At 35.5% G+C, this 12,139-nt stretch overlaps 1 protein-coding gene across 7 annotated transcripts in view; it reads right to left on the reverse strand.

The window, feature by feature from the left end:
• The window catches only part of LOC106089892 (uncharacterized), a 289,467-nt gene that overhangs the window by 108,390 nt on the left and 168,938 nt on the right, over positions 1 to 12,139 (reverse strand). For all 7 annotated transcript variants that reach the window (XM_059364663.1, XM_059364661.1, XM_059364660.1 and 4 more), the window contains 2 exons: positions 5,108 to 5,236; positions 4,794 to 4,899 (listed from right to left, as the gene is read on the reverse strand). In XM_059364663.1, the coding sequence (XP_059220646.1) occupies positions 4,794 to 4,899; positions 5,108 to 5,236 (235 nt within the window). The remainder of the gene's footprint in view (positions 1 to 4,793; positions 4,900 to 5,107; positions 5,237 to 12,139) is intronic.

Genomic DNA, 12,139 nt, shown 5'->3' on the forward strand with positions numbered 1-12,139 from the left:
CAAATTTCATCAAAATTTTGTTTTTGTTAAAAACTATTTAGCTGACCCGGGCCCGCTCCGCTGCGCCTTCTTTTACTTTATATGAAACGAAAGTTTCATATAAAGTAAAAGACAATTAAAGAGCTTTTTGTGAAATACCACGCTACGAAAATAGTATATATATGACGCTTGACTGACAGTTTAACAATATAAGTGCCTTTATCTGAATGCCATATGATCCTTATTGGTCTACGAATTTTCAGCCCGATATTCTCGTGATATCTGATTAAGGGGTGATTTCGGGGTTGAGGTGGTGCCCCAGACACTCGGCCCCGAAAAAATATCAACATCGTGCTCTTCTCTCAAATACCATTTATTTAAACCACATATTGCCATTGGTTTAGGGGAGTTTACCGGATGAGGCGTCCCCCAGACACATGGTCAAATTCGTTTTCTAATCTCAAATACCTTTCATTTGAGCCATATATTGGCATGGTTGAAAAATTTTTACATTTTGGGGGGTGTTTTGGCGAAGGGGTGATGCCCTACATACATGGTCCTACATTTGGATATCAAATTTGTATTCTACTCCCAAATGCCTCATATTGCGATGGTCACTAAAAAATTGCTGTTTGTGGGGTATTTTGGGAAAGCAATAGACTCCCAGAAAATTGATCCCGAAATGGGTATCAATTCTTGCTCTACCCCCCAATACCTTTCATTTAAGCTCCACATTGACATGGTCAGTAAAGTTACCCAAACACTAAGCCCGGAAAATATATCAGCAACGTGCTCTATTTTCAGATATCTGTATATCATTTATTTGAACCCCATATTGCCATTGGCCTCAAAATTGCATATCAAATTCGTTTTAAAGGGTTATTTTTTTGAGGTTAGGATTTTCATGCATTAGTATTTGACAGATCACGTGGGATTTCAGACATGGTGTCAAAGAGAAAGATGCTCAGTATGCTTTGACATTTCATCATGAATAGACTTACTAACGAGCAACGCTTGCAAATCATTGAATTTTATTACCAAAATCAGTGTTCGGTTCGAAATGTGTTCATTCACCGTAACGTTGCGTCCAACAGCATCTTTGAAAAAATACGGTCCAATGATTCCACCAGCGTACAAACCACACCAAACAGTGCATTTTTCGGGATGCATGGGCAGTTCTTGAACGGCTTCTGGTTGCTCTTCACTCCAAATGCGGCAATTTTGCTTATTTACGTAGCCATTCAACCAGAAATGAGCCTAATCGCTGAACAAAATTTGTCAAAATTTGAACACATTTCGAACCGAACACTGATTTTGGTAATAAAATTCAATGATTTGCAAGCGTTGCTCGTTAGTAAGTCTATTCATGATGAAATGTCAAAGCATACTGAGCATCTTTCTCTTTGACACCATGTCTGAAATCCCACGTGATCTGTCAAATACTAATGCATGAAAATCCTAACCTCAAAAAAATCACCCTTTATAATATTATTTAGACTCCTTGTTGCAAAGGTCAGCAAATATGTCCGGTTTGGGGTATTGGCCCTAAAAACTATAAATATTTAGTTCCACTCTCTTTAAGACCCAAATTGTCTTGGTGAGCAAATACGTCCTATTTGGGGGTTGTTATGGTGGTGGGACGTCCGCTAGACAGTTGGTTCCAAATGTTGATATCAGATACGTGGTCTACTCCCAAATACCTTTAATTTGAGCCCCATCTTTCCAAAGTCGGCAAACATGACCGGCTTGGGGGGTGTTTTGGGGGATGGGCGGCCACTCAGTGAGTTGGCCTTGAAAACATATATCGGATTCGTGTTCTACATTAAAACTCTCTTATTTGAGCCTCATATTGCAATAGTCAGCAAATAATTCCTATTTGGGCAGTGTTGTGGGGGTGGGGTGGCCCCATAGACACTTTTCCCGAATATTGATATCAGATTCGTGCTTTACCCCAAAGACCTTTCATTTGAGCCCCATATTGCCATGGTCGTAAATTTGCACCCTTCGGGGGATGTTTTTTGGGGAGAAGCGGCCCCCCAAACACTTTGTCCCATAATTGTATATCAGATTCAAATTCTACCCTCAAATACCTTTTATTTAAACCCCATATTGCCATGGTCAGTAAATAAGTCCTGTTTGGAGGCTGTTTTGGGGAAGTGGAGGACCCCCAAAAACGTGGTCCCACATTTGAGTATCAGATTCTACTCGCAAATACCTTTGATTTAAGTCCAATATTGCCATGGTCGGTAAATATGTCCGATTTTGGGGTGTTTTGAAGGTTGGGGTGGTCCCCCTAGCACTTGGACGATTGGATATCAGATACGTTTTCTTATCCTAAATACCTTTCATTTGAGTCCCATATTGTCACGATTGGTCTAAATATATGTTTGGTAGGTTTTAGGGTGGGTCGGCCCCCCTAGGTAACCCATCCGAAATTTGGATACCAAATTTTTATTTTTAGGGTACTATATGAGAACACATAAAATTCCGCGCCACCCATCTCCGAGATCTGGCGTTTCTGAAAATTAGGGTAGGGGGGAGGGTCCGCCCCCCTCTAGATATCAAAAAATTTAGTACTCTATTTTCTCCACGGGATCATTATGTACCATCTGTGAAAATTTCAAGAAAATCGCTTCAGCCGTTTCTGAGTCTATAAGGAACACACAATCAAACAAACAAACACAAATTGATTTTTATATATAAGATTAAATTGCGATTTTGTCCCAAAGAAAAATAATTTTAAGGCGGACCTAGCCCGGGCAAAATGTTTTGAAATTTTATCAATTTAAAAAATTTTACTGAAATTTTTGTTTGGAATAAATTTTTTCTTTAAGCAAAATTATTTTGGGATGGTTGTGGGCCCGAGGGCCACCCCCTTCCCTCCTGTCTACGTCGTTGTCTCCCATATAAACCTATCTCCTGATTTTTCATCATGAGCCCCTGGAAATTGTACGATTGGGCTGAAATGTTGCACGCAATAGGTTATTTTGACTTTCCATATCCATGATAAATATTGTCCAAATTGGTTTGTAAACTGATATAGCTCTCATATAAGCTGATCCCCCGAATAACTTTCTATGATCTCTGGAAATTTTAATTTTTGCTTGATATGACAGAAATTGGGTATGTAAAGCATACATATGTACTTCAATTAAGTTTGTGAAAAATTTTCGCAGAATCCATTGTGGTGGTTATAGATCTAGATACTCACTTTTTTTAAATTCCAAGGAAATTTAATAATAAATGCGTCTCTAACGTGCTTTAGACACTATATCGGCAGACCGGTCTATAAGGCAGCTATGTCTAAATATAGTCCGATCTGAACCATACTCAGGTCGGATGGAAGAAGATTTTAAACAACTCACTGTTTAAAATGCGGCCGGTAATAGATGCGGCTTTTATGGGCTTAAGACCCTAAATTGGTACATTGGACTATATAGCAGCAATATTTAAACACAGTAAGATCCTAAGTCCACAGATAGATCTTTATGACAGCTTTTTCCGAATCTAAATACAGTTCGATCTGAACAATATTCGGGTCGGATGAAAAGAGGGAAATCGGGAAATAAATGCGGCTTTAATGGCCTTAAGACCCTAAATCGGCAGATCGATCTATATGACAGCTATATCTAAATAAGGTCCCTTGAAGACCATATTCGTATCGGATGACGACGGACTTAAAACAATCCATTATATAAAATTTCAGCCAAATCGGGTAATAAATGCACGCAACGTACGACACTGTGCACCGGTACTTAGGTGGGGATGGCGTGGTATGGAAAACAATTAAGGATTTTGTAAGTAGCACGGAATTAGTAACTTAGATTTTCTTTCCGTCTAGACGTTCCGTTTTAGTATTTAGAGCGCAAAACAAGGCGATTACTGGCTTAGGTTTATGTCCATGGTGGCGTGGTGCGGATTAATACTCGCACCCTCCTTACAACCTAACCTTACCTATTTATTGTATAGTTACTTCAATATATTTTTTCTTTTTCGTCCTTATTATAGACATTTTATGCGGCAGATCAAAACTCCGTTAATGTAACGAAAATAACAATCAACCATGGCTTTTTGCAACAAATATATATCCAAATTGGCCAAAAGAACGGCAAAGCTTCAAAGGTATATGGATAATAACTCATCTTTGAAATATATAAATATTATCTATTAGTTATATATAAGTGCAGCGGGAGTGAAGTGCAAGTGTTACTAAGCAATCAAAATTGAACACTTTGCTTGACAAAATTATAAATTAATAAACACTATTCACAGTTTTCTTCTAAATTATACTGGACAGTTTTATTCAAATACAAAAATTCTTCCTAAGTTAACTTTTTAAATTTTAAACTGTCATTTATTTAGAATGACATTTGTACCCGCTCGGATCAACAGATAATAAAAAGCTGTATACTTATTTCCATTTTTTCGCCGAATGGACCATTCAGTGGAAAATAGGATGTCATAATGTTCGTAGCGCCTACGAATTATTAATCGAACATTAAATATAAACTCAGCCCAAAACAAAACCCGAATGAAAGAGCCTTGACGCGAGTGACTACTAGTACTAGTACTCATATAATTGGTTTCAATTGAGGTACCAAGGTGTATTAATAGGACTACAAATAAATCAAAAAAATGGGTAAAGATAAGTATAGAGTAGATGCTTGTCAAAATAGTATGATATTCTTCCGATATTCGTTTGCACAAATAATTTTTTGTTTTGTCGTGGGTGGGGTTGGGATACTATAAAAATTACAAAACTTAAAATTGCCAGTTCCCTGCATAGCACGCTAAAATTATCGCAGTATACATACGTGATTCGCTCTAATTTGACGCCCATAAGCCAATACCGATAGTTGACAAGCTAACGAACCCAACAATAATACGATATCCGACGACCGGGCTGCCAAATTCGCATATCTAAGAAGAAGATACATAAATGTTATTGTTAAGATATTGTAGTATATATATATATATATATATATATATATATATATATATATATATATATATATATATATATATATATATATATATATATATATATATATATATATATATATATATATATATATATATATATATATATATATATATATATACATATATAAATATTCATCAATATTACCTTAGTACCAAATTTGTTTCGGGCTTCCACTTGAAAATATTTTCAACTATTTTTGAAATAAATACGCTTTTTCCACATCCGCTTGGTCCAGAAACAATGAGGGGGTGACTCGTATTATCTTTTATGTATCTGAAAAAATACAAAAGGAATTGAATGTATATATGTGTACAAACCATTGCCCGCCAAGATTTGAAGGAGTGAGCTGGCATCAACCTCTGTTCAGTAACCAACTAGACGATTTAAACCAGTAATTATGCGTACAAAATGATTCATTTGCCATAACCTACATTTTCGAGAGGTAAACTTATTGTGTCGTAAGCAAAGAGATTTTCTTAATGGGAAAATTACAGATTAGATTTCGGTTACTACAAAATCGTAGCTAACTTTGTGGGAAATATACGCTTGTTTGCCCAAATATGTAGTGTCTTTTGTTCGTCATAAATAAAATACGATTTTTAAATTGCATATTCTTTGTTTATTAGATTATTTTATTTTATTACTAGCAGGCCCCGATATGCTTTGCTACACCCTAAAGTGGCGATTTCATATTGAATGTTTCTTCAAATGTTATACAACAGAGGGACCATGGGACTTTCTCTCGAATCTACATCACTTTATCTGTTTAACGCATGTGTTGTTCAAATATATACTATATCCGATATAAAAGTTTTAAAGTTTCACAGGACGTAACTGGATCAACGTTCTTCTAGATTTGGGAGTATGATTCGTACTCACTCTACTACTGAAAAAATTAAACAAACAAATTTGAAGTGAATATTTTTTAACATTCTAATTATCTTTCCATTTCCAATATAGGACTGTAGAATAAACATACTTTAAAGATGCGTTCAGTTTTGGCAATACCGGTGTTATTATACCCTATACCACTTCTGTGGTACAGAGTATTATAATTTAGTGCATTTATCTCTAACATCCCATTGATTAGTATCGACTCAGAATCATTTACTGATTCGATTTAGCTATGTCCGTCTGTCTGTCTGTCTGTCCATGTTAGTTTGTGTGCAAAGTACAGGTCGCAACTTTTATCCCATCGTCTTCAAATTTGGCACACAAATTTTTTTAGCCTGGAGGAGGTCTATTGAATTTGGGGAAAATCGATTCAGATTTGGATATAGCTCCTATATACACTGAAAAGAGGGTTTCGTATAATGTAGTAAAAATTGTATCAAAAATTACAAATTTTATTACGGTTTATGAACATTTTCTCTTGTAAAATATAAAGATATACTTAAAATGGGCATAGAAATTTCCTAAAAACTTTTCCTTATAAATAATAATATAAGTTTAAAAAAATGCAATTAAAAAATACTCTCGGAAGGAAAAAATAACATCCCTGTTTGCAATCTGTGATATACTCAAAAATTTTGTATGAAAAAAAGAAACTTTTATCAAATTTTTACTGAAACTTATTACATTGTTTTTGCAGACTTGCTAATTTCAAGTGCATCACGTTGTAGAAGCAAGAAAATAAATATTAAATACATAACTTTTTAGTTAGTGTAGAATAAACTTGTAATAGCGTGCCAAGTTCAGCAGTGCCGAATTTTATACACTCTTCACCATGGATCGCATTTGTCGAATTCTTTGCGCGGCAGCTCTTTTTAGGCAAAGAAAGAATAATAGATAAGAATTGTTATGCCATTGGAGCTATATAAAGTCCGATTTGGACCATAAATGAATTGAATGTTGAAGACCATAGTAGAAAACATTGTGTAATATGGGAGCTGCATCGGGTTATAGTTCGACTCAGACCATATTGGACACGAGTGTTGAAGGTCATGGGAGAAGCCTTTGTACAATTGCACCCCCTCGAGGCATAAGAAGTCAAGACCCCAGATCGGTATATACGGCAGCTATATCAGGTAATTTACCGATCCGGCCCAAACTTATTACAGTTGTTGAAAGTCATATCAAAACACTTCATACAAAGTTTCAGCCAAATCGGAGAGGAAATTCGCTCTCTAGTGGCTCAAGAAATCAAGACACGAGATCGGTTTATATGACAGCTATATGAAAACATGGACCGATTAGCCCATTTACAATTCCAACCGGCCTACACTACATTAAAAGTATTTTTGCAAAATTTCAAGAACCTAACTTTACTCCTTCGTAAACTAGCATGCTTTCGACAGACGGACGGACATGGCTAAATCGATTTAAAATGTCATGACGATCTAGAATATATGTACTTTATGGGGTCTTAGACGAATATTTCGAGGTGTTACAAACGGAATGACGAAATTAGTATACCTCCATCCTATGGTGGAGGGTATAAAAAAGGGATACAATTCCTAAAAATATGGAAGTGCATTTTAAGGATATTTTTCCTAGCTGCCAGTGAAATACAAAACCATTTACAGTCGGAATTTATTAAAATATGCTTTGTAAACATTTTTGGGCAAGCTAGTCCAGTAGGCATTTATTTTCTTATTTTCGTTTTGATAGGCGGCTTAATCAGTTAGTTTTGTTATGAATTCGGGTGCGCATCGTAACAGCGGAAAGAAAATAAGTAAAAGTGTGCTAAGTTCGACCGGGCCGAAACGTATATACCCTCCACCAGGAGTCGCATTTGTCAAGTTCTCAGCCCGGTATCTCTTTGTGGGCAAACAAATGCTAATGGATAGTAACTTCTATGATAATGGAATTATATCGGGATATAGACTGATTTGGGCTTTGTTGTAGGCCAAAGGAATGACGAAATTAGTATACCTCTATCCTATGGTGGAGAGTATAAAAAAAAATTCCGTTAACAAGTAGAATAACGATATGATAAATTATAACTGAAGAATGAGAAACCGACTTTTTTTATAATAAAGATTTTTTATTGTTGTTAAATGTTCCATGCAATTTTTATTTTGCGCTTATTTGAATTTGCTATGAAATTGGTTTTTTGAAGATGATATTGTTCAGATTTAAAAAATTAATTTTAAATGCTGTTTGTTTTTATTTTTTCGACCTTTCATTTTATAAATTCTTAAATTGACAATCAATCTCGAGATTATCGAGAGCTCTAGCAACGATACTGATGACAGCACTAGGCGCGATTAGATCCTGGAGTACTGTAAGACCTGTATAACTTCTTTAAAATGCTAATGTGGATTATGGAATACCGAGAAAAAAAAACAAAAATGGGAAAATTAAAGTAAGATCAGGACGGGTTTAAAAGACGAGTTTTCCTAGTACTTAATTTTTTTTAATATTCTTTATAAATAATTTTATTATTATATAATTCGGAATTCCTAAATTAAAATTTTCTTTTTAGAGGTTACTTTATAGTTTTTAAATCGCACAACAAGCCGATTACTGGCTTAGGTGTATGTCCATAGTGACATGGGGCTTATTAATATCTGCATCCTCATTTCAACCTAACCTAACCTCTATAATTCGTTTCTAGATGATATGTTATTAATTATTTTTTCCAACCATATTTTTAAATAAATAAAATATTTTAGACTTACAAACAAAATATTTTGTTTAAAAAACAATTTATTCAAGCTCGTGGTCTTTTTATTTTTTTTTTCTATTTCTATTTACTTATTGATATTTTGCATATCAATGAAATGCATTTTCAAGATTTTTTTTTTGCTCTCAAAATTTGACAGCAAATGTCAAGCTTATACAGGGTGGCTGATGAAAGCCGCTACCAAAAAAAAATGTAATAACTTTTTTTCTATTTAATAATAATAATTTAATAATTAATTTAATTAATTAATTAATTAATTTAATTAATAATAATTTAATAATTAATTTAATAATTTAATTTAACATGAATAAAAGAAAAATGTATTCCATACACCGAAAAAAAATGTAGCAATATTCATCATTGTAGCAATATTCATCAGCCACCCTGTATGTGTCGGTAATTATTTTATTTTTCTTCAAAGCAAGCAGCTCTGCCGAAAAAATTAAAAAATCTAACTTACAGCAAATAGAAAAGAAATAAAAGAAAGATACACATATTGGAATTTACGACTGCCGAAACCCTATATACGTGTATAGCGCCATAGTTTCTTTTACGGGAAAGGAACTAATGCATATCAAGAAAATGCAAACGAAGCAAACTCACACAAGCGCCAACAACCAGTATAAGTGCGAAGTTCAAATTCTTTACCCATATTTAGTTAATCTATGTTTCCTATTTTACTTACATATCTAAATCTTATATATAAAAATCAATTTGTGTTTGTTTGTAGGTTTGTTTGTATGTTTGTGTGTTCCTTATAGACTCAGAAACGGCTATACCGATTTTCTTGAAATTTTCACAGATGGTGCATAATGAGCCGGTGGTGAGAATAGGGTACTACATTTTTTGATATATGGAGGGGGGGCGAACCCTCCCCCTTACCATAATTTTCAAAAACGCCAGATCTCGGAGGTGGGTGGTGCGATTTAAGCGAAATTTTGTGTGCTCTCATATAGTACCCTAAAAATAAAAATTTGGTATCCAAATTTCGGATGGGGTATCTAGGGGGGGCCGCCCCACCCTTAAACCTACCAAACATATATTTAAACCAATCATGACAATATGGGGCTCAAATGAAATTTATTTAGGATAAGAAAACGTATTTGATATCCAATTGTCGGACCAAGTGTTAGGGGGACCACCCCAAAACACCCCTAAATCGGACATATTTACCGACCATGGCAATATGGGACTCAAATGAAAGGTATGTGCGAGTAGAATACGAATATAATATCCAAATATGGGACCACATTTCTGGGAGTCCACCCCCCAAACAGGACTTATTTACTCACCATGGGAATATGGGGCTTAAATAAAAGGTATTTGAGTGTTGATATCCAAATATGGGACCAAGTGTTTTGGGGGGCCGCCTCTCCTCAAAAACAACCCCCAAAGGGGATAAATTTACGACCATAGCAATATGGGGCTTAAATGAAAGGTTTTTGGGAGTAAAGCACGAATCTGATATCAATATTCGGGGACCACCCACCCCCACAACTCCACCCAAGAAGGAGGTATTTGCTAACTATTGCAATATGAGGCTCAAATAAGAGGATTTTTAAATAGAATACGAATCCAATATACATTTTCAAGGCCAACTCACTGAGTGGCCGCCCATCCCCCAAAACACCCCCCCAAGCCGGTCATGTTTGCCAAGCCGGTTTAGTTTTTAGGGGCAATACCCCAAACCGGACATATTTGCTGACTTTTGCAATAAGGAGTTTAAATGAGATTAGAGAATGAATTTGATATCCAATTTTGAGACCAATGGCAAAATGGAGTTCAAATAAATGATATATAGATATATGAGAATAGAACACGTTGCTGATATATTTTCCGGGCATAGTGTTTGGGGGACCAACCCAATCCCCAAAACACCCCTAAATCGGTCATATTTACCGACGATGTCAATGTGGTGCTTAAATGAAGGGTATTGGGGGGTAGAACAAGAATTGATACCCAATTTCGGGACCAATTTTCTGGGGGTCTACCCCTTTCCTGAAATACCAGACAAACAGCAATTTTTTAGTGACCATCGCAATATGGGGCTCAAATAAAGGTATTTGGGAGTAGAATGTGAGTTTGATATTCAAATGTAGGACCATGGGCATCACCCCATCCCCAAAACAGCCCCCAAACTGTAAAAATTTTTCAACCATGCCAATATGTGGCTCAAATGAAAGGTATTTGAGATTAGAAAACGAATTTAACAACCTATTTTGGGGCCAGGTGTTTGGGGGACGCCTCATCGTGTAAACTCCCCTAAACCAATGGCAATATGGGGTTTAAATAAATGGTATTTGAAAGAAGAGCACGATGCTGATATTTTTCAGGGCCATGTGTCTGAGGGACCCCTTATCCCGAAAACACCCCTAAATCAGATATCATGAGAATATCGGGCTGAAATAAAGTATTTTAAGAATAGAGTACACTTTACATCCAAACTTAAATTCGTAGATCAATAAAGATCATATGGGATTCAGATAAAGGTACTTATATTGTTAAACTATTAGTAAAACGATATACTATTTTCGTAGCATGGTACTTCACTAAAAGCTCTAATTAATTGCCAAAAATATATATTCCAAGGAAAATTTTGTTCCATTAAAAGAAGGGACAGCGGAGCGGGCCCGAGTCAGCTAGTAGGAAATAAAACAAAATTAATATTTCTGCTTTGTTAATATCCTCTCGTTTTTCTTATTGGACTTTGTTCAGCCGGGTCATTCTCGGAGTCACTTGTGCGGATGAAATATGTAATTTTCGTTTTACTCAAAAACGACTTAACCGATTTGCAATCGGATTGATTCGTTTGAAAGCCATTAATAATGTATACAATTTCATCCTGAATTTTGACTACCTAGCACTCACAGTTTCCGAGATATAGAATAATTTCATGTTGGGTCATTCTCGGAGTGACTTGTGCGGATGGAATATATAATTTTCGTTTTTTCGAAAACGACTTAGCCGATTCGCAAATGGATTGGTTCGTATGAAAGCCACTTATAATATCTACAATCCAGCCTTATTCTGCCTTCCTAACATTCACAGTTTCCGAGATATAGAATAATTTTTTGTTGGGTCATTCTGGAAGTGTCTTGTGCGGAAACGTTTTTCTCGGAAACGACTTAACCGATTCGCAAATGGAAACTGTGAGTGCTAGGTAGGCGTATAAAGGCTACAAATAATATTTACAATCCTGCTTTATTCTGCCTACCTAACACTCACGGTTCCCGAGATATAGAATAATTTTATGTTGGGTCATTCTCGGAGTGACTTGTGCGGATGGAATATGTCATTTTCGTTTTTCTCGGAAACGACTTAACCGATTCGTAAATGAATTGGTTCGTATGAAAGCCACTAGTAATATCTACAATCCAGCTTTATTCTGCCTACCTAGCACTCACAGTTTCCGAGATATAGAATAATTTTATGTTGGGTCATTCGGGAAGTGTCTTGTGCGGATAAAATATGTAATTTTCGTATTTCTCCGAAACGACATTTGATTTCTCCATATTGTCTAATTTCTGAGTGTGTTTGTGATTTTATGT

The sequence above is a fragment of the Stomoxys calcitrans genome, chromosome 3 (genome assembly GCF_963082655.1).
Source record: "Stomoxys calcitrans chromosome 3, idStoCalc2.1, whole genome shotgun sequence".
Lineage (NCBI taxonomy): Eukaryota > Metazoa > Arthropoda > Insecta > Diptera > Muscidae > Stomoxys > Stomoxys calcitrans.